We start from the raw sequence: 23795 nt of genomic DNA, 5'->3' as shown, positions 1-23795 counted from the left end.
AGATGAGAGGATTAATCAGCTCAGTATCTCATTATTTTCAGGCAGTACAGGAGTTTGTGCAGTGAAGCTAAACGTATTATCACAGCTTCATCCTCTCAGATCTGGTCTTCATGAGGCCTCCCAAGTCATTTAGAGGGTTCCACACTGTGTCTTTCTGGGCCGTTAAATAGGAAAGAGTTGATGCGAAGTATACAATACAATTTCTTAGGGCAACTTGTATAGAATGTTTCTCAAATCTGTTCCAATTGCTTATTTCAAAGTATTTCTAAAAGCAAAACTTTTTTTTTTTTTTTAAATGATGTGGAGCAGGGAATGGTTGAAAGCTTTTTAGAATTTTTATCTGCAAATTTGTCCCATTGGGGAGATTTCCTTCCACTTCTTGTCCTGTAGGCATCAGAGCAAATAAGCAGAAATCTCTTAAAGTAAGGAAAATCCTCTCTTATGCCGCGTACACACGACCGGACTTTTCGACGGACTAGGTCCGACAGTCTTCCCGACGGAGTTCCGGCGGACTTTCTGAATGAACGGACTTGGACACGCACAATCACACCAAAGTCTGATGGATTCGAACGTGATGATGTATGACTGAACTAGAATAAGGAAGTTCATAGCCAGTAGCCAATAGTTGCCCTAGCGTCGGTTTTTGTCCGTCCGGATAAGCATACACACGAACGGATTTCTCGGTCCAGTGGAGTTCCGGCGGGAAAATTTAAAACATGTTCTATCTCTAAAGTCTGCAGGATTTTTGTCAAGCAAAGGTTCGATGGAGCCCACACACGATGCTATCAAAAAGTCCAGTCATGTGTACGTGGCATTAGACTGTTGTTACCATAATGTGACTTGATGTGAAGATGTCCCCTTTATTCCACCAATGACAACTCAAACTTTTGGATTTTCCCTTCCAGTTTTGGCAACAATGGATACTAAGACAGTTAGTATGAGAGCGACAGCAAAAAACTGATGGGTTTTAACCCTTCCCCAGTCTATCCAAGAGTAGATATAATTTCAACCTGGTCCTGAGTGTGGTGCTTATCAAGTTGAGGCAGTAGACATCACCTATGTTGAACAATGTAAGGGGGGCAGGCTCAGCTGGTACTGGCAGTGGTAAATCATGTGAGACAGGAGCACACAGGAACAGTCTAAGCAGGATTGTCCTGCACTTGTTGTTCAGCAAGTCTATATATATATATATATATATATATATATATAATCTGTTTGACCAAACCACTACCTAAACTAACAGGGTGACCTCTAATGTGTTCTCCAAAAAAAGCAGGCAGTGCTTGCACCTCTTTTAGTGTTTTGTCAGCACTCAGCCTTTTTACTCAGCAGCAAAGTCCCACAACAGAAAAAATTGAGAGAGCCTAGAGCATCAGTCAGTCATCTTATATGATCTGAGCATCTTTTATATTATATAAAGGCCTGTGGATAGCTGAGACTAATAATGAGATCTGGCTACCAGGTAAGATATGGGTCCAGGAATGAAGGCTTTATCTCACCCAAAGCTCTATAAAGCCTCCAGAACCCAGATCAGGATTCATTAAAGCCTAATTACGTGTATTCTGCCACTTTTTCAATGATTTCCTTTACTAATGAATGCAACTGCTGTCAGCTCTGTATAAGCTCTGCATAAACTATATGTAGCATCAACTATGTATAGTATACAACGCTGTGTTCTGCCAGCAGTAAGGGGTTCCCAGAACAAAATTGAGTTAGGCTGAGCACTGCTCAGCCTTTCACAGGATGCTTTGTATTTTATGGATGAATACAAGGCTTCCTGTGATTTTCTGAGTTGGAGATCGTGACATCATCTGCCTACCTCTCCACCTCAGCCAATGAGAGAAAGCATTGTATTCATTTATAAAATACAAGGTTTCCTATGGCTGATGAGAGCCTTATTTTTTGTATGTGTATAACTCAGTCTGATTACATTTGCAGCTTAAAGGGGTCAGATGGGGTAAAACCGCCTATTTTTGTGCCCCAACGCCCCAACCCCTCAGCCCCCACCATTCCCAACTACAAGTGTAACTAAGCCTTATGCCGCGTACACACTATCGGAATTTTGGTCGGAAAAAGCTCTGGTTTTTCCGACGGGATTCCGCTCAAACTGTCTTGCATACAAACGGTCACACAAAAGTTCTCTGAACTTACAACCGCCAAGACCACGGTGACGGACAACACTACGATGAGCCCAGAAAATGAAGTTCAATGTTTCCGAGCATGCGTCAAAATTTTGCGCGTCGGAATTCGTACAGACGATCGGAATTTCCAATCTGAACTTTTTCCGACCAAAAAATTGAGAACATGCTCTCAGTATTTTGCTGGCCGAAATTCCACCAGCAAAAGTCCAATGGAGCATACACAGGATCACATTTTCCAACCAAAAGCTCACATCGGACTTTTGCTGGTAGAATTTCCAATCGTGTGTAAGGGGCATTACAGTTATCCCCGTAACAGGAAGTGAAAGGAACTCTTCCAAGGGGCATTTCCCCTAATTTTTTTCACTTTATTTATTCACTGTATATGTGGGTCAGGAAGCATAGAGAAATCTCCCCATTGTGGCAAAAAAAAAAAAATCTGAGGTTTTACGTATTCTCTGCTCTCTCCAAAAAGAAAGAATATATTATTTCGGCTGTAGATACGTTTTCATAGCATGGAGATATCAAGCTGCCTAGGGTCACATTTTGCAGCAGAACCCCGTGGTTTTTAATTATGCCACCGCTCAAAAATATAAAGGTATACTTTTTTTTTTTTTTTAAACGTGGAAAACAAGCTGCATTTTAAAACTGCCTCCATGACCTCTCATATATATAGAAAAAAGCATCTCAACTTCTCCAACCGATTATGCATCATAAAGACTATTTGTGCCTTAAGGATATAACGGCGGGGGTCTTTGATGTAACCTAAAACGGGAACAAGCCGCTTAGTTAATACATTTAATGTAATATTCATATGATTCCAGAGCTCCTCTTTTGTTCTGTAGCTCCTCGTGGCGAGTGCCTATAGAGATATACAGGTGCTAGAATAGTTATTAGTCTGACGGTCTCATCCCCCCCATCTCCTGGCACAGCCATTATACCGTGTGTGTACAACACTTTTCTACATGTGTCATTTTAATTGTGACGGTGAGTCCAGAGGTCTACCAGAATGGAGCTCTCTTTCTCGGTAATGAATGTGCAAGGAGCTGCGCTAATGAAGATGAATGGGGCTCTGTTTGTCAGTAACAGGAGGAACATCCTTGACTTGTCATTCCTTTGTCTTAGGTACTAAATCCAAAAAAGAAGTGCAAAAAGAAGAAATATATCAACTCGGGGACGGTGAGTGAGCTCCTAATGGACCTGGGCTATGTCTATACCAAATCAGTGACCTCAAGCAGATTACTGCCTACCACCAGCTGGGCGCCGCAGTTATTTATCTTGTTTGGACGTCGGTAGGACTACAAAATTGATGATGCCTATTAAAGCGGACCAATACTCCAGTGATAACGTAAAGCTGTGTTAATAGTTTTGCTTGCGTGAATAAGCGATAGAAGGCCAAAGTAATAGACGGTGTAAGATGCTCTCTTACTCTAACTTAGGGGTCACCAAACTATGGCCCTTGGGCCACATCCAGCCCGCTGGATTTTATCCAGCCCCCAGCTAAGGTCAGTGCTATATCCTCAGTGTGCACTGATTAAGGTAAGCAGTAAGCAGAGGTTCTAATGTAAAGGGGAACTCTGATGGGGACCATAATTTAAGGGGGGCTCTGACGGGGACCATGATGTAAAGGGGGGATTTTGATGGGGACCCTGATGTATGGGGAAAATCTCATGGGGACTCTGATGTAAGGGGGACTCTGATGGGAACCCTGATGTAAGGGGAGACTCTGATGGGGACTATGGTGTAAGGGGAGACTCTAATGGGGACCATGATATAAGGGGGGACTTTATTGGGTAACCCTGATGTAATAGTATACTCAGATGGGTAACCTAATGTAAGGGGAAAATCTGATGGGGACCCTGATGTAAGGGGAGACTCTGATGGGGACTGTAGTGTAAGGGGAGACTCTAATGAGGACCATGATATAAGGAGGGACTTTGATGGGTAACCCTGATGTAATAGGGAACTCTGATGGGTAAACCAATATAAGGAGAGAATCTGATGGGGACCCTGATGTAAGGGGAGAATCTGATGGGGACACTGATGTAAGGGGAGACTCTGATTGGGACTATAGTGTAAGGGGGAGACTCTAATGAGGACCATGATATAAGGAGGGACTTTGATGGGTAACCCTGACTTAATAGGGGACTCTGATAGGTAACCTGATGTAAGGGGAGAATCTAATGGGGACCCTGATGTAAGGGGGACTCTGATTGGAACCCTGATGTAAGGGGAGATTCTAATGGGAACCCTGATGTAAGGAAAGACTCCGATAGTGACACTAATGTAAGGGGGAACTCTAAAGGGGACCCTAATGTAAGGGGGGACTCGGATGGGAACCCTGATGTAAGGGGAGACTCTATTGGGAACCCTAATGTAAGGAAGGACATTGATAGTGACCCTAATGTAAGGGGGGACTCGGATGGGAACCCTGATGTAAGGAGAGACTCTATTGGGAACCCTAATGTAAGGAAGGACATTGATAGTGACACTAATGTAAGGGGGGACTCTGATGAGGACCCTGATGTAAGGGGAGGCTCTAATAGTAACCCTAATGTAAGGAAGTGAATAAAATGTCATCAGCACACCGAGGATTCCTTGAAAGGGACCAAAGCTTTATTCTGTGGGCACATGATAAATACACAGCAACGTTTCTGAGCCACGCAGGGCCCCTTCATCAGGGAAGGTGACCACGGAATAAAGCTTTTACCCTTTCGAGGAATCCTTGGTGTGCAGATGACATTTCTTCACTAATATAAGGAAGGACTTTGATAGTGACATGAATGTAAGGGTGGGCTCAGAGGAAGAACCTTATATAGAGGGGGGAGTTGGGTGGGGAACCTGATGTAATGGGAGACTCAGAGAACCTGATGTAAGGGGAGCTTTTATTCTGTGGGCACATGATAAATACACAGCAACGTTTCTGAGCCACGTAGGGCCCCTTCATCAGGGAAGGTGACCACGGAATAAAGCTTTTACCCTTTCGAGGAATCCTTGGTGTGCTGATGACATTTCTTCACTAATATAAGGAAGGACTTTGATAGTGACATGAAGGTAAGGGGGGGCTCAGAGGAAGAACCTTATATAGAGGGGGGAGTTGGGTGGGGAACCTGATGTAATGGGAGACTCAGATAGAGAACCTGATGTAAGGGGAGCTCTGATGGGTACTCTGATAGGGTTCTTGATGTAAGGGGGTCTCTAACGGGCATTTTTTTTTCATCCAACGAATATTTGTGAAATATACTATGTGGCTTTATACTGAAAAGTTTGGAGACCCCGATCTAACCAATCCTCTAGAATTCTGCCATATGTGAGCAGCAATGGAGTAAGCTTGGAGAAGCTTTCCTCTAGAATGTCCTGCTTTAGCCAAAATATTATTATTTATTTTGGATAGAACAGGGAACGTTTAGAGCTTTTCCTGGATTTTATCCCCATCTGTGGCCCAATTCGAGGAGATTTTCCCTAACTTCCTGTCCCTGTGTCACCTGTACAAGAAGTGGGAGGAGTGTGGGTGTCACTGGGACAGAATAAAAAAAAAAAAACAGTAAGTGGGGGCAACATCATCTCATCAGGGCACAGGCAAAAAAACCTGACAGCCTCCAAGCCTATGCTAAAACAAAGTGAAAAAGTGATGACAATATTATATATATTTTTTAACTATATATTTCTATCACTGTTTTTTAATTATTAATTACTGTCTCACAGGTGACACTTTTGTCTTTCAAGGCTGAATCTGAATATACATTTGTCGACTACATCAAAGGAGGGTAAGTGTCATCTTTGTGCTGTAAATTAAAGTTTGTACATGCCCTCCTTTATAAACATGATAAAATAGCTATGGTTGTCTGATAAGGGAGGAGTCACTCCTCTGATTCATCACTTGAGAATCTAAATTGCAAATTGAGCTATTGAGCTCTGTGAACAAGAATGAAAATCAGAGGAAATCATTTGAAAAATTGGAATATTTATCTGTGTAAAACAAAATAAAGATACAACAATATTTTTAGCATTTTTATTATTTAGCACTGACCATAATAAATCACCAAGTATCTGAAAAAAACGTCCCGCAGGTCGTTAAAGCCAAATTGAAGCTTTTTTTTTATATTATTACTGTAATATAGTCCGCCTGCATTAACAATAATGAACCTTGGCATTTTTTTTTTATTTTTTTTTACTAGTTTGCTGCAGCAAGTGTTCAAATTATCTGTTTTAGGTGAAATTAATTGGTTCTCCCGGAGGTTCACAATCTATACCAAATTATCTGTTGTAGCAGCAGACTTGAGAGTCAGTATGCTGCATAAAGTGGTTAAAACCCCTTATATAGACCAAATAAATGACTGGCGTCAGGTGATACACAGAGATGAATCAAATCCTCCTACATAGGTTGTATCTGTTTATCTGCAGCCTCTCTTTTCTTCAGCCTTTCAAAACAAACATTTCTCACAGCATCTTTCATCTGTGAACAGTAGGGGGGGAGGGATCTGAAGTCTCAGACTGCAGAGCTCAGTGAAGAGAGCTCTGAACCCTGATTCAACCTCCCTCATCTCAGTACAAGGGGAACGTTCACAGCTGTGGCTGTCAATCACAGGCTGTGTGCTGGAGCTCCCCTATGCCAACATTTTATCGCTTATAGTTGGAAAAGCTGTCAGAAGTGACTCATGCAGATAACATATGAAGGGGAAGTAAAGAGAAATGACACTCTGTGCTTTAAATTGAGACAGGTACACATAATAGAAGGATGTGCTTTGTTCATGTTTCGTGTCTGAGGTTTACAACCACTTTAACACAAAATTAGGAAGTCTGGGTATCCAGCAAACCAGATAAGTTCCCCTCCCCCCTTTTTTCATTGTACAGTGGTCCAGTAGATGGCACTACTCAGAGAACGAGAAAGCTGTTGATTGGTGCACTTTGCAGGGGGTACCTCAGACTGATAGAGTCTGACGCACACAAAAAATCTGTTTTAAAAATGCCCACATTTTTTTTCTGTTTTGTTTTGTTTTGTTGTGTTTTTTTTTTGTTATGTAAGCTTGTATAATGTATTTGTAAATTGACTGATGGTATGATTATGCCATTAATGTATGCATATTTGTCTGTTTGTATAATAATTTTCTAATAAAATTAAGATTGAGAAAAAAAAAATGCCCACATTTATTACTGTTTTTATGCAGCATTACAGTAATAAAAAAATTAACCTTCAATTGGTTTTTAAATCCTATGTTACGTCAGAAATTCAGATCCTGTATGTGTGTTTGTGTTTCCATGTTGTTTTTGGTAAACGTTACTTAATTTTTATATATTTGCTCTAAAATACCTGTTTAACCTGACAGTTCTGCTTCATTTCTGCTTTTTTTTTTTTTCCCCCACGCTAAGCACACAAGCAGATCCATGTTTTTATTTTTATTTTTTATTTTATTGTATTCGTTTGCTGCAGCAAGGGTTAAAATTCTCTGTGCTGGTAGCACATTGGAGAGTTGGACCGCTGCTCAACAAAGAGCCAGGGTCTCCATCAGTCCCGACTCCCCCCTGCACAGTGGCCCGGTTGACAGCACTGCTCAGAGAGCCGCCGTTAATGGCAGGACCATGCAGATGTTGTTTGGAGCACTGTGCAGGGGGGGTGTCAGACTGATGATGGAAGTATTGGATGCTGTGCCAATCCAAGGCATGCCTGTATCTCCATAGTTCTTTTATCCTGCCCAATCCTCCTGTGTGGATTAAAAAAAAAAAAACTGTACCAATAGAAGGAGCGCCAGACCAAATAATAATGCCCGTGTACACACTAGCGTTTTTTCCGTTGAAATAAACTCTGAAGGTTTCTCCGACGGGTTTCCGCTCAAGTTGTCTTGCATACACACGGTCACACCAAAGTCCGACCGTCAAGAAAGCGTTGACATACAACGCGTACGACGGGACTAGAAAAAGGAAGTTCAACAACCAGTAGCCAAAAGCTTCCATCTCGTACTTGCTTCAGAGCATGCGTCGTTTTTTTGGACCTGTTGGAACAGCATACAGATGAGCGTATTTCCCCAAAGGAATTGGTTCAGTCAGAAAAATTTAGAACATGTTCTCTTTCTAGGTCCATCAGAATTTTCAACGTAAAAAGTCAGATGGGGCATACACACAATCGGAATATATGATGAAAAGCTCCCGTCTGACTTTTTCTGTCGGACATTCCGCTCGTGTGTACACGGCATTAGAGTCCAAATTGATTTATCCTGTGTTGATTGACATTGGCTCCCAGCAGGCACCTCACAGCAAAACTGCAAGAGCGAGTACAGCAGCAGAGTAGGTTTCTCTATGGGGAAAAGAAATGCCAAGGGAGGCTGTGCAGTCTACAGAATAAAAAATAAAAAAATAATAATAAAAATTGGTCGCAGTGCTTTGCAAGCTCAAATGCAAACAAAATAAATAAATGCACATTTTTGCATTTTGTGCGATTGGGTGCATTTATAATTGTTTTTGCAAATCCTTGATGCAGCACCATTCCAATAAAGTAAAAGTGCATTGTTTATTTTAAAATATGCTTTTTTTTTAATTAAAAATAAAATACCTAGTGATTTTGACAGCTCGCCAGTCTTCCTCTAGGACAGTGATGGCGAACCTTGGCACCCCAGATGTTTTAAAACTACGTTTCCCATGATGCTCCACTACACTGCAGAGTGCATGAGCATCATGGGGACATGTAGTTTCAAAACATCAGGGGTGCCAAGGTTCGCCATCACTGCTCTAGAAGGATGACAACATTACAAGGCCTGTAGTGTATTCACTACAGGGTTGTCACCATCAGTGGAATGGAAAAGCTTTTCGATGCGCTCTAAGCCCTTGTACACACGGTTGGAGATTCCGACGGAATTTGTCGGATATTCCGACTGTGTGTGGTCTCCATCGGACTGTTTCCGTCTGAGTATCCGACAGACCAAGTTTTCCAACTTGTTGGTAAAATTTTCTGACAAAATGCTTCGATCGGACATACTCCGATCATGTGTAGAGAATTCTGATTGGAAAAAGTGCCACGCATGCTCAGATCAAATTCCTACATCAAAGCTATTGGCTACTAGCCTGAACGTAGTCCCGTCGTAACGAAATAACATCATCACGTTCTGAACGACGGATTTTCCGACAACTTTGTCTGACTGTGTGTATGCAACAGTTTCGGACAAAATCCGTCGGACAAAATCCAACGGATTTGGTTGTCGGAATGTCCGACCGTGTGTACAGGGGCTAAGAAAGGTTATCAATGTGATGGCTCTCCACTGTCAATCAGAGCTGGCGTCTGGAGAAAGGAAGGCAGGGTGCCTTCTCAGATCACGTTCCCCTGGCTCCAACTAGTAAAGGCCTTGATTGGCTCTGTAATAATGTCACTGAAGCAAAACAGAGGATTTCTTGCTTATCCCTGGTTTAGGGGTTTTGCAAGTTTTCTAAACAAAGGGCCAGTGTACTATCCTTCAAACTGTAGGGGGCAAACTGTAGCCATTAAGAGTAGAAGATATCCAGGCATCAGAGGAAGTAGACAATGGGCGGTTATTTACGAAAGGCAAATCTACTTTGCACTACAAGTGCAAACTACAACTGCAAAGTGCATTTGAAATTGCACTGAAAATGCACTTGGAAGTGCAGTCGCTGTAAATCTGAGGGGTAGATCTGAAATGAGGGGAAGCTCTGCTGATTTTACCATTCAATTATGTGCAAGCTAAAGTGCTTTTTTTTTTTTTTCCTTGCATGTCCCCCTCGGATCTACAGCAACTTTACTTTCAAGTGCACTTTGCACTTGTAGTTTTCACTTGTAGTGCAAAATGGATTTGCCTTTAGTAAATAATCCCCACTGTCTCAGGCTTGGTGGTTAGTGGGAGTAAACAAATTGCATAGCGCATGTGGTCAGTAGGAGGAGGAATAGTGCCCTGTCATTGGTATTAGTGAGAGAAGTAGTGCCCACACATTATACATTTTTAAATCAAATTCTTTTTATTACCCCCCAAACCCCAGATCACCCCCCCCCCCCGCACATTATTAATAGTGGGAGCAATAGTGCACTATCATTGGTAATCGTGGAAGGAATAGTGCCCCACCATTGGTGTCAGTGGGAGGAATAGTGCCCCACCATTGGTGTGGGAAGAATAGTGCCCCATCATTGGTATCAGTGGGAGGAATAGTGCCCCATCATTGGTGTCAGTGGGAGGAATAGTGCCCCATCATTGGTATCAGTGGGAGGAATAGTGCCCCGTCATTGGTATCAATGGGAGGAATAGTGCCCCATCATTGGTATCAGTGGGAGGAATAGTGCCCCATCATTGGTATCAGTGGGAGGAATAGTGCCTCATCATTGGTATCAGTGGGATGAATAGTGCCCCATCATTGGTATCAGTGGGAGGAATAGTGCCCCATCATTGGTATCAGTGGGAGGAATAGTGCCCCATCATTGGTATCAGTGGGAGAAATAGTGCCCCATCATTGGTATCAGTGGGAGGAATAGTGCCCCATCATTGGTATCAGTGGGAGGAATAGTGCCCCATCATTGGTATCAGTGGGAGGAATAGTGCCACATCATTGTTATCAGTGGGAGGAATAGTATTATTATTATTATTATAATACACAATTTATATAGTGCCACCAGTTTACGCAGCACTTTACAATGTATGGGGGGGGGCAACACAATTACAGTACAGTTCAATACAAAAAGTAAGAGGAATAGTGCCCCATCATTGGTATTGGTAGGAAGAATAGTGTCCCATCATTATTTATAGTGGGAGCAATAGTGCCCCATCCTTGGTAATAGTGGAAGGAATAGTGCAATCATTATTGGTAATAGTGGAAGGAAAAGTGCCTCATCATTGGTATTTGTTGGAGGAATGGTGCCCCATCAATGATATTAGTAAGAAGAAAAGTGCCCCATCATTGTTAATAGTGAGAGAAATAGTGCCCAATCATTGGTATTAGTCGCAGGAATAGTGCCCTTTCATTGGTATTAGTGGGAGGAATAATGCCCTAATATTAACATTAGTGGATGGAATAGTGCCCCATTGCTGGTATCACTGGGAGGAATATTGTCCCATCATTGTAATTGTGGGAGGAATAGTGCCCCATCACTGGTATTGGTAGGAGGAATAGTGACCCATGTTTGGTATTAGTGGGAGGAATCATGCTTTATTGGTATCAGTGGGGTACCCCATTATTTGCATCAGAGGGAGGAATAGCATCCCATCACTGATGTCAGTGGGAGGAATAGTGCACCATTGTTGGTGTCAGTGGGATGAATAGCGCCCCATTGTTGGTGTCAGTGGGAGGAATAGCGCCCCATCATTGATTTCAGTGGGAGGAATAGTGCCCCATTGTTGGTGTCAGTGGGATGAATAGTGCCCCATTGTTGGTGTCAGTGGGAGGAATAGCGCCCCATTGTTGGTGTCAGTGGGAGGAATAGCGCCCCATTGTTGGTGTCAGTGGGAGGAATAGCGCCCCATTGTTGGTGTCAGTGGGAGGAATAGTGCCCCATTGTTGGTGTCAGTGGGAGGAATAGCGCCCCATTGTTGGTGTCAGTGGGAGGAATAGCGCCCCATTGTTGGTGTCAGTGGGAGGAATAGTGCCCCATTGTTGGTGTCAGTGGGAGGAATAGCGCCCCATTGTTGGTGTCAGTGGGATGAATAGTGCCCCATTGTTGGTGTCAGTGGGATGAATAGTGCCCCATTGTTGGTGTCAGTGGGAGGAATAGCGCCCCATTGTTGGTGTCAGTGGGAGGAATAGCGCCCCATTGTTGGTGTCAGTGGGAGGAATAGCGCCCCATTGTTGGTGTCAGTGGGAGGAATAGTGCCCCATTGTTGGTGTCAGTGGGAGGAATAGCGCCCCATTGTTGGTGTCAGTGGGATGAATAGTGCCCCATTGTTGGTGTCAGTGGGAGGAATAGCGCCCCACTTTTGGTGTCTGCAAAAGGAATGGTGTCTTATTGTTAGCGTCAGTGGGAGGAATAGTGCTTCGTATCAATGGGAGGAATAGTGCCCAATAGGGCCAGATAAAGGCAAGCAAAGGGCCATATCCAGCCTGAGGGCCATAGTTTGAAGACCACTGCTCAGGATCAAGACTGCTGGGGTTGTGAAGGGATGGACTTGAGGGACATGCGTCTTTTTATTTTTTCAACTTGTTAACTAAATAACTCTGTAAGCGGCAGCAAAAATCATGTTAAGTCTTGTAATCCCCCCGTGCTACCATTACGCTACACGGCGAAGAGCAGCGGCAGCAATCTATTCAGTGAGGCTCTGCCAGCTGAAGTTCATTTAATACACTATAGAGGAGTCCCATACTTCTATCTATCATTGAAATTACATTCAGGGAGTAGCAGGGGAGAACCTGGCAAATTATCCAGCCATCACATCACAGATAGTACACGAAGTGGGAGAAGAATCCGCAATTACTTTTACTTGTTTCTTTTTTTTTTTTTTTTTCTTCTAGGACGCAATTAAACTTCACAGTTGCCATTGATTTCACAGCTTCGAACGGTGAGTGTGATGAAGGATTTTTTTTCTATCTCTCTCTCTCTCTCTCTTACCTCCCCTGCAACTTTCTCCCATTATTCCAATTAAGTGCAGGAGTCTCATGGCCGTGAAAGCAACAAGGATCTGAGCGAAGGGAGGGGTGTGGGGGGGTTGCTATGATAACACGAAGATGCAGGTTGCCCGTAGAGGTTAAGTTCACTATCAGGATGCACAGATGCTGCCCATTCTGCTCTGCGCCTAATGAGGCTGCGAGATTCACTCTCGTCCGCGAAGCAGCGGAGTTTATTTGTAGATGCTGTAAAGGGTGAATGTTTATCGTTCTCAGGCCTTAAAGCTGAACAAACAGCTATATCTTTCTTTTACAGCCAATGGATATGTATTCTTGTCCAGCCAATCCTGAGATTTTACACAATTTTGTCACACTGCTATGGGTGTGTGCTGGTGGGGGGTGTGCCAGGTGTGCCTGGGCACGCCCTAATCACTCTGTGCGGTGCCGACTCTCCCTACTGCCAGGGCCCCCCCATGTTGATGTTGGCCCCTTCCTTTTCTAAATGAACACACTCACTCACTGTGTCCACTCATAACTGAAGCATAGTAAAATGAGTTTATTATGCTTCAGTTAATGATCGGGAAGCTGCTCAGCACAGAGCGCGTCCTATTTATTCACCGTCCAGTGCAGCTGAGGCATGTGTATTTGAGCTTTGGGGTGCACACCCTAATGCAATAGGCTGTGCACACAGCACAAGGCAGGAGACCTGACTGGTCTCTGCTGAAGTTAAATCGGTAATAAACGTAAAATAAAAGTTGGGCCCCTGCAGGATAATATCATAATGTGCTAGTATGCACCTCATATGACAGACTTACCTTAACCACCTACCACCCAGGCCAATTCTGACACTTCTATCCTACATGCAAAAATTATATATTTTTTTTTCTAGACAATTACTCAGAACCCCAAACGTTATATGTGTTTTTTTTTTTTTAGCAGAGACCCTAGGGAATAAAAGGATGGTCATTGCAATATTTTATGTCACACTGTATTTGTGCAGCAATTTTTCAAACGCTTTTTTTTTATTTGGAATTTTTTTTTTTACATAATGAGAAGGATGATATATTAATCCGAGTAAATAGATACCTAACATGTCAGGCTTTCAAATTGCGCACACTCGTGGAATGGTGCCAAACTTCGGTACTTAAAAATCTTCATAGGCACGCTTTAAATTTTTGTTACAGGTTACCAGTTTAGAGTTACAGAGGAGGTCTTTGGCTAGAATTATTGCTCTCGCTCTAATGTTCATGGCGATACCTCACGTGTGTGGTTTGAACACCGTTTGCCTATGCGGGCACGATGGACGTATGTGTTTGCTTCTGCGAGCGAGCACACGGGGACAGGGCCAATTTTAAATTTTTTTTTTTTTTTATTGTTTATTCTACTTTTATTTTTATATTTTGACGCTTTCCCTTTACATTTTTTTTTTTTCACCACTTTTATTCCTATTAGAAGGAAATAAACATCCCTTGTAATAGGGATAGGACATGACAGGTCATCTTTACAGTGAGAGCTGGAGTCTATAAGTCCCTAGATCTCACCTCTAGGCTGGAAAGCCTAAAAAAAAGAAAAAGAAAAACACAATCTCGGGTGACATCATAACGTCGTGCCCAGCCCCTGAAGGTCATAGGGATGACCGGGGACCATCTGGTCCTTGGTCAGCTCTATGGTAAACAGCTGATCGCCATCAGCCGATTCTTACTGTGGCTCAGCGATCGCATGGTTAGAAGCGCTGGAGGGCTTTGGCACAGCCCCACTGCATGGATGCATGGGGAAAAAAATTGCCTGAAGTTCGGCTTTAAGGGACAATATTAGACTTAATACAAGCAGCCAGTGAAATCTCCCTCTAGTGGCCAATCTACATGTTGTTTTATATAACACGATATCAAAAATATGGAAGTTCCAGCTTGTAAAAATCTAAAAGGTATATAAAATAATAATAGAATGTGCCCTTGCTGAAAATATGTAGTACTTCCCATTTAGAGGAATTATATGAAAGCACACTTTGGGTCAGGTATGTACACTCTCATAACTCTAACTAGCTAAGTCTGACCTCTGCGTCGTGGCATTGTCTGCTAGTTTACATTAGAAATTTGTTGAATTGGATTTTTATGTTGTGTGGGTTGTGGTTTTTAAAGCAAATCTCCAGATTTAACCCTTTCTGAACAATGATGTCATTTAGGATTTGCGGCTCCTGTGACAGGGTGGATTTGCTAAGTGCTGACAGTTGCTCAGCTGTCGGTACCCAGGCTCAGTGGTTTGCAAACTTCTCTAGGCGTGCACAGCTGGGAAACCTGCTGTGTGTCTGCATATCATCAGATCACAAATTGTTAACTATTTGCAACCTTTTGTGTTTAATGCTGATGAACTCTGGGCACACACACACACACTAGTACAGTGCATTTATTAATAATAAAACAAAAGACATCCAAACACCAGTAAAGATAAAGAAATAAGAAAACCAAAAACTCAGTGACACAATACCTAAATGCCCTGACAGAATAACGAATCCTAGCTTTCAAACTAACTATAGACAATATATACTAAAGGGGACCAAAGGAGAGCAAGATAAAACGGGGAGTGCAGGGAATATATAGGAAGAGGAAACCAAGGGGAAATAGGAAAAAGGCAGCAGGGTTCAGGGTTTGAGTACAAGGCATGGTCAATAGCAGGCACAGTATAAACAGCTATCTGGCAGCAAATCAAAACACTGGAGCAAGGTGTAACAGCAGAATAGGGGCTAAATACCCTCCCAGCAGCCAGTACCAGATGGAACTGACTACTGGGATCTGCTGGCTGCTGGGAGACACCCCCTGGTGGACACTGGAACTACAAACTTCCCCACTGGGAGACACAGTGCCACCAGCAGATGATCCAGGTCCTGAGACAGCAGCTGGAATCCTGCTGACATCCATTGCCCCATAGAGAACAATGGATGGTCCTATCCGGTCTGTCTGAAAAACGTACAGGCAGACCCGATCAGTCTGCTGGTGTGAAAGGGGCCTCAGGTGTATTTTGAACAATTACTATAAGTACCCAACTTGACTTGCTATCATCCTCTTGCAATCCCCTTTACAGCAATGATATGACTGGCAGATAAAGCAACAATACATTGAGCTAATTCACTGTACTTTTTACTAACAAGGAGAATGCTGATAGGATGAAAGAGCAGAGTGAAAGAATGATAAAGCTCATCAGTATGCTACTTCTCCTTTACTGTCCAGTCACAGGCTGGAGGAGGCACAAAAAAAAAAAACAAGAGGTAAAAGGTAGCTGTCTTACTTAACTGCAGTAGAGAAAAGTCAGTTCTCAAGGCTGGCTGTGTCTGACAAAGCTGTGTAAATCTCAAGACTGGATGGACAGAATTGCAAACTGTTTTGCAAATAAAAAAAGTCCATATATATAAATATTTTATATGTTTCATCGGTGTCTTTAGCTGATTGCCTGGGGTTCAGATTTAAAATACTGACTTTTATTCTTTAGGGACTTCTCATCTCTTGGCTGCCTGTGTATCTGGACTAAGTTCTTCTCTTTAGCGTGCACTAACTGCTCTACTTCTTTCTTCTCCCCAGGTAACCCCTCACAGCCCACCTCTCTCCACTACATGAACCCGTACCAGCTAAACGCATATGGCATGGCACTGAAAGCTGTCGGAGAGATAATCCAGGACTATGACAGTGACAAACTATTCCCAGCATATGGGTTCGGTGCCAAGATCCCACCAGATGGCAAGATTTCCCATGAGTTCCCGCTGGTGCGTAAATGTCTTCTGACATATTTTCCTCAGTCTAGAGTTAACGGGACTCGAAAATACTCCAATGCCACCGACTTCACATGCGCAGGTTAGGGGACTGAAAGATTTTCCCTTGGAGAATTTGGAGGCTTACCTACTGTAATAAGGCAAATTGAGAAAAATATTACAGCACATCATTAGTCTGCTATTGAACATGCAACAGATATTATCAATCTGGTCAGTGTGTTCTTTAAAGCAAACATGTCATTAAACTCAGAGGTGCCATACAGGGGCTGCCTGAAGTATAGGGGGTGCCTCAAATACAAGGACTTCCATAAATACAGGGGTGCCATACAGGGGGTGCCAGAAATACATTGAGTCCCATACAGGGGGTGCCAGAAATACATTGAGTTCCATGCAGGGGTTGCCAGAAATACATTGAGTCCCATACAGGGGGTGCCAGAAATACATTGAGTCCCATACAGGGGGTGCCAGAAATACATTGAGTCCCATACAGAGGGTGCCAGAAATACAGAGAATTCCATTCACTGGGTCCCTGAAATATAAGTGGCGCCATACTGGTGGTGCCAAAAATACAGGTGGTGCAATACAGAGGTTGCCGGAAATACAGGGAGGAAATTGGGTGTACCTGAAATACAGGGGGTGCCATACAGTGGTTTCAAAAATACAGGTGGTGCAATACAGAGGTTTCCTGAAATACAGAAGGTGCCAGAAATACAGGGGGTCCCATACAGGGGTTGCCTGAAATACAGGGGGTGCAAGAAATACAGGGTGTGCTTGAAATAAGGGGGTTGCCTGAAGTACAGGAAAAGCCATTACAGGGGTTGCCATAAATACAAGGGATTCCATTCCAGAGGCTCAAAAATACAGTTAGTGTAATACAGGGGTATCCTGAAATACAGGGGGTTTCAGAAATATAAGGGGTGCCTGAAATTAGGGGGGCGGTAAACAGAGGGTGCTTGAAATACAGGGGGTGCCTGAAATAAAGATGGCAGCAAACAGAGGGTGCTTGAAATACAGGGAGTGCCATACAGGGAGTTCCTGAAATACATAGGGTGCCATTGTTGACCCCATTATGAAAATAATAGTTGACTGACTGCTATGCTTACCAACTACCATCAGTTTATTTTGAGGTACTGGCCAACAGGTAAGCAGATAAGTCAAAGAAAAGTTGGAAGTCCTCAGCTAAATACTTGATCAGGGTCAGGCTTCACAGACAGGGAACAAATATTTTGACAGGAAGGTTTGGGACATCTTCTATGTCCATCTCGCTTGACAGGTTTCCTTTTATAACAGCTTCATACCTTCACTTTATTTAATAAAGCATTGAAAGAAATTGTATATCTATATTAAATTGGGCCTATCGTTAAAATGAATTTAAAAAACACAGTCCCTTGAAATATAAATACAGCTCCGCCCAAGCTTAGTCCAAGCAGTGGGTGCTAGAACAGGAGGGCCATGTAGGTACTGTCGGCAAGCACCCCAAACAATTATGGGCATCTGGAATGCTGCTCTTCCACCCGACCCATGTACAGTGTGTTATGTGGCCTTAGCCAGTGCTTCTCCACTAACTGTGACCTCTGACACATTTCGCCCCACCTCACCGAGGCCTAGTTGTGATAAGTCAACAAATGCAACACGACCCTTATTTCTCAACCAGTGTTCCGTTTCGGGAAATCACAATAACACCAGGCCAGGAATGGTGTTAAGAGAATAGATGCAACTTTTAATCCGGCCATTTACAGACCAGGGCAACGTGGTGGATGCATGTAAATGAAAGCAGGACATACATGCAGCTTCCTCAAGGTAATTCTTGCAAGTCTTTCTTTGTGTCTTTTTATACCTCTCTATCTGGTTTTTAGAATGGAGACATGGATAATCCAAACTGCGTTGGTATACAGGGTGTGCTGGAGGCCTACTTTAAAAGTCTTCGAACGGTTCAGCTATACGGGCCAACCAACTTTGCACCAGTTATTAATCAGGTTGCCAGGTAAGTGGATTTCTGTCATTTGACCTGACGTTGAAGGTTTAGTCAATTATTGTGGTCCTACAATTTTTTTCTTGCCCCTTTAGTGCCGCCGGTGAGGTTACGGATGGTTCCCAGTATTATGTCCTTCTGATCATCACCGATGGAGTCATCTCCGATATGGCACAGACCAAAGAAGCTGTTGTAAATGTAAGTCTGTACAGTTAAACTCTTTATTTCATTTCACTAATCAGTTCTTTAAAGTTTCTCTATTTCCCTTGAGAAAAAAATTAGCTTTTCTCCTTTATTCTGTACAATACACAACTTATTGCCACGCACTGCACAGCTGCTTCATGTCCCGGGGTTAGAAAAGCAATCAGAGCGTCATGCCAATGGTTGCAAAGTTCGGAAGCTTTTAAATTTATTCATAATTTATTATTGTAGTAACAGAAGATAAAACACCAATGCACTTTGTGGGTTAGAACAGTCTAGATTCATCAGGGCTCAGAAAGCTGTATGGGACAGATTGATAGGACTCTCGGATCTTTAGAGGTTTAGAAAATAAATTTGCAGTTTGTGTTTAGATAAAGCGCTTTAGCAGCTGGCATTGAGAATATTGCACAGGGACTGTGCGTGAGAACACGGCAAGCTAAACAAAGCCTTCTGTAAAATGGAAAGTCTTGTTTCTACTCTTCAACAGGTCTGTGACAGGTCTCTCAGCCTAGCACCCCAGCCACAGTTTCCTGCCCACTACTCCAGCCCCCCAGCCAAAGGCTCTAGCCCATCACTCCAGGCACAGGCTCCAACCCACTACCCTAGCCATAGGCTCCAGGCCCTCACTACTGACACAAGCTCCAGCCTAGGACCCCAGCTACGGGCTCAAGCCCACTATCCTGACCACAGGCTGCAGTCCATTACTCCAGACAAAGGCTCCAGCCTAGCATCCCAACCACAGACTCCAACCTCCAGCCCACTACCCCACCCACAGGTACCAGGCCATTATTCCAGACACAGACTGCAGACTAGCGCCCTAGCCATAGCATCCAGCCCAGCACCCAAGCCAAAGGTTGCAGCCCACTACAGACACAGGCTCCAGCCTAACACCCCAGCCATAGGCTCCAGCCCACTACTCTAGCCACAGGCTCCAGGCCATTACTCCAGACACTGGCTCCAGTCTAGCACCCCAACCACAGACTCCAGCCTCCAGCCCACTACCCAACCTACAAGTTCCAGCCCATTATTCCAGACCAGCGCCCCCATCCATAGGCTCCAGTCCAGCACCTCAGCCACAGGTTGCAGCCCACTACCCCAGCCCAACCCCCTTCCCCCCAGTCACAGGCTCCAGCCTATCACTCAAGGCACAGGCTCCAGCCCATTACCTCAACCAAAGGCTCCAGGCCATCACTATAGACATAGGCTCCAGCCTAGCATCCCAGCCATAGGCTCCTGCTCATTATGCTAGCCACAGGCTCCCAGCCATCACTACAGACACAGGTTTCAGCCTAGCACCCCAGTCATGGGCTCCAGCCCACTACCCTAGCAACAGGCTCCAGCCTAGCACCCCTGACATAGGCTCCAGCCCATCATTTTGGACACGGCCTCCAGTCTAGCACCCCAGTCACAGGCTCCAGCCCCCAACTCCAGTCACAGGCTCCAGCCCCCAACCCCAGTCACAGGCTCCAGCCCCCAACCCCAGTCACAGGCTCCAGCCCCCAACCCCAGTCACAGGCTCCAGCCCCCAACCCCAGTCACAGGCTCCAGTGCAGCACCCCAGCAGCAGGCTCTAGCGCAGCACCCCAGCCAGTTACTCCAGCCTCAGTCAAAGAACCCTTCTATGAGGGTTGCACCCCAGCCTCAGGTTCCAGCCCAGTGTCCCAAGCCACAGGCTCTAGCCCTTTACCCTAGCCACAGGCTCCAGCTCAGCACCTGAGCTACAGTTTTCAGCCTAGCACACAAGCTCCAGTCCAACACCCCAGCCAGTTACTCCAGCCCAGCAACCACAGGCTCAGTCAAAGAACCCTTCTATGAGGGTTGCACAGTTTGGTCTAGCACACTGATAACAAACTCATCGGGATTGGCCAGCCAACAAACGAGCACAGTTAACCCATCATGTGCCTCTAACACAGCATCCTGGAGCCTACTCAACAGAGTCTGGTAGATAGTATAATAGAGAGAACCCCAGTGCCACAATCTGAATAGGAGATATTCTGAATAATAAAAAAAAAAATAGCTAAATATAAAAGACATAAAGCAGAGCTTAGGGAACACATCCCTCCAGTATTAATATGCTTATTTTAAGGCCCAGTTCTGCAAGGCCACTTTGCTAACCTCTGTGCATTATCTGATTTCCTTGCTATCATATCTGGCAAGGCTAGGGCGCAGCTCTTCAGACCACCCCTTATATTTGTGAGGTTGAACAAAGAGGCATACTTTTACCAATATAGCATGTTTCATCAACATCCATATTCTTTTACCGACCCTTCAAACCAGCTGAATGATAAACCTGCAAGAAGGAATGTATTTGCGGTCCAGAGAATGGATATCAGTGGTGAGTGTACATAGATATTGCACAATACCGCTTTTATCAAGCATCTCACATGTACAAGTTCTTTTGATAATTATCCGCCAACTCAGATATTATGCAATCCAACTACTATTCAGCACCTCAGTGACCCCAGCTCATTAATCCCAGCACAGTCACATCATAATAACAAGAGAAGTATGAACTCACAGTATTAAACAGAACAAAAGTGCACAGTGCTGATCTCATTGATAAAACATATCCCGTCACTTCCTAGACATTCTGTTCGGCATACGATATGGGGCAGCATAAGCAGGGCCGAACAGGGTTGTCATGCCATCTTGGCAATCTCCCGCCACTTTTTTTCACCGTTACAGATGTCGTGGAGTTATATGGAGAAGGGGTGGGGGAGTGTGGTGAGGATTTGGCTATAATCAATCTCACCTGCGCTAACATGCGCCCTTTCAGTCTAATGGTATAATGCATGTTACTTAACCCATGTCTCCATTTCACCAGTAATCGGACATGACCGCGCTTATGTGCTCATCTCAACACGACTGTCTGCCGAGCAGTGCACTGACTCTTTTATTCACACACACAAAGGAAATCACAAATAGGAAGCCCTGGCCCCGACAGCCAATCACTTTCTCCACAGGATGTGACAACACAGGATGTGAGTGTCAACACAGGATGTGACAACACAGGATGTGAGTGTCAACACAGGATGAGTTTATACAACAACCAATGACTACCGTTCCTGCTGATGGGAGCTTATCTGCAGGTGTAAGTCATGGCACCTCGAATATGTTGATCAGGCATACAGGGGTGACACGAGCGCACATCCGCTAAACCGATAATGTCTTTGCAGAGAGAACACATCCCCCCCCCAGAGGAAAGTCTGTGTATTGCACAGGGGCCCTTCTGCCGGTGTCCTATCATATACTGTCCCCCATTGGATAGTGTCCGCTGTGTACTGTGCATGCGCAGTACACAGCACACACAGATTCCGAAAATACACGAGGATGAACGGCGCCTGCGCCGTGAGTCCAGGTTCTATCCCCACCATCCAAGTGGACATAGAGTTGGAATATAAAAGAGCCGAGCGCAGCGAGGCCGAGCCCGAAGCGTGACGAGGGGCCCTCTAATTTTCACAACCCTATGTCCGCTTGGATAGTGGGGCTACCACCTCCACTCACGGCGCAGGCGCCGTTCATCGTCTGAGATTTTACGAAGCTTCTTCTGCTCCATACTGCGCATGCGCAGTATGGGGCGGACACTATATGATGGCAGGACACTATCTGCCAGAACACCGGCAGACATATCCTCACTCTGCAAACACCTCTCTCCAACCTCAGGAAGTTTTCCATCGGAAAACACTTCTCAACCAGCGTCAGTCTGCCCCAGTCAGCTCTTTAGAGTGGGTTTGCGGGAGAACTAACACTGGGAGACACCATATGACAATACATATTAATCCCAGTTGAAGTCACGTGGTGACGTAACGCGTAGGATCCGAGGCTCCCTGATAACGAAATAGACGCTCAGACTACTACACGAGCTCGGCGCTCGTTTTTACAATCTCCATATACCCCTTGAAAAATGTGAGTGTTTCCTTATATGTAAATAAAAGGTTTTATTACCATTACAAAAAATTACTACACTATGGTGGACCTCCTTTTATCTTTTTAAATGCCTATTGAGAACTACACCATCTGAAGTGAGAGAGGAAGATAAGGATTACCTTTGCTCCCCTCCCCCACTACCCCTGTCTGCATTTAAAAGCTAGAAACGGACATCCAAGAAAGGATCAGCTGAAGGGAACGCTCCCCTCATCCTGTACCTGCCACACGCTGTTTACCTTACAGCAGTAAGGTAACCATTCATTTTGCTCACGGGTGTCAGTGACACTGAAGATTTCTCCTGCTGTATTTTGCACTTAAAGGCACAATGTCACTTTAGAGTCCAAGACAGCAATACACAGTGTTCCAGCGCAACACTCTGCACGCTTGCACTTTTTGCACACTCTATTAAGGATTTAATAAATCCAAGACTGCACTAGATTGTTGTTTAATTTAGAGGATCTTAACTACCATTTTTGTTGTTTTTAATGTCATTTGCTTCACAATTCTATTTATATTGGTCACTAAATGAATGATTCACGTATACACTATATACTTTGCACAGTGTTATAATCACTTATAATTGCACTTTCAATGTGTATTTTTTGCTTGTTATTGAATTGGTTCATTTAATTTTGCATAAGTGTCACAATCATCATAGTGTTTTATTTATTTATTTAATCTGTTTTTTGCACTATATCTAATATTGCGGCATATACTAGATAGTCAATTATACTATGTTTGGCAATTAATACTCTAAATAGGAGCGCAACACCACCCCCCTTTTTTATTTCATATTAAAATACATCTTCATAAAATTTCCACAACAGGGAGGCAAGCGTAAGTTTAAAGCTGACCTTCAGCCTTCCCTTCAGTCTTGCACAGTTGTACCGGCTCTTCTCCTGTACTGAAATAGCTTACTCTGATTTCACTGCACACTGTGATCTTCTCCCAGTGTGCTTTAGAAGCTTCAGCAAGTCAGATAGAGCCTATCTCATGTCCTGGCTGAAGGACGTCCAACATTATTTAAGCCCTTTCCTCCCCAGCCTGAGGCTCCAGTCACACCTATGCAATTTGTTTTTAAACATTTCTGCAGTGCTTTTTTCTGTGCTTTGATTTTTTTTTTTTTTATGCTTCCTTTTTTTTCCCTTTTTTTTGGCAAATTTGTTGGCCAGATTAAAAAATGCAAAAAGCAAATCGTGGCAAAATGGTTAAAACGCACTTTATGCTTTTCTGTAGCTTTTCCATTGAAGTCTATTGAACCAAAAGCGCT

The 23795-nt window shown here is 43.9% G+C and overlaps 1 protein-coding gene across 1 annotated transcript in view; it reads left to right on the top strand.

Moving 5' to 3' along the window:
* Positions 1-23795, top strand: part of CPNE9 (copine family member 9) — a 224869-nt gene that overhangs the window by 146393 nt on the left and 54681 nt on the right. Inside the window, exons 7-12 of the mRNA XM_077451798.1 lie at positions 3264-3317; positions 5844-5905; positions 12573-12619; positions 16238-16419; positions 18282-18409; positions 18493-18595. Of these exons, the coding sequence (XP_077307924.1) occupies positions 3264-3317; positions 5844-5905; positions 12573-12619; positions 16238-16419; positions 18282-18409; positions 18493-18595 (576 nt within the window). The remainder of the gene's footprint in view (positions 1-3263; positions 3318-5843; positions 5906-12572; positions 12620-16237; positions 16420-18281; positions 18410-18492; positions 18596-23795) is intronic.

The sequence above is a fragment of the Lithobates pipiens genome, unplaced genomic scaffold (assembly GCF_037356315.1).
Source record: "Lithobates pipiens isolate NorthernLeopardFrog02 unplaced genomic scaffold, aLitPip1_a1.2 Scaffold_23, whole genome shotgun sequence".
NCBI classification, from domain to species: domain Eukaryota; kingdom Metazoa; phylum Chordata; class Amphibia; order Anura; family Ranidae; genus Lithobates; species Lithobates pipiens.
This window is presented reverse-complemented; position numbering and strand designations above follow the sequence as displayed.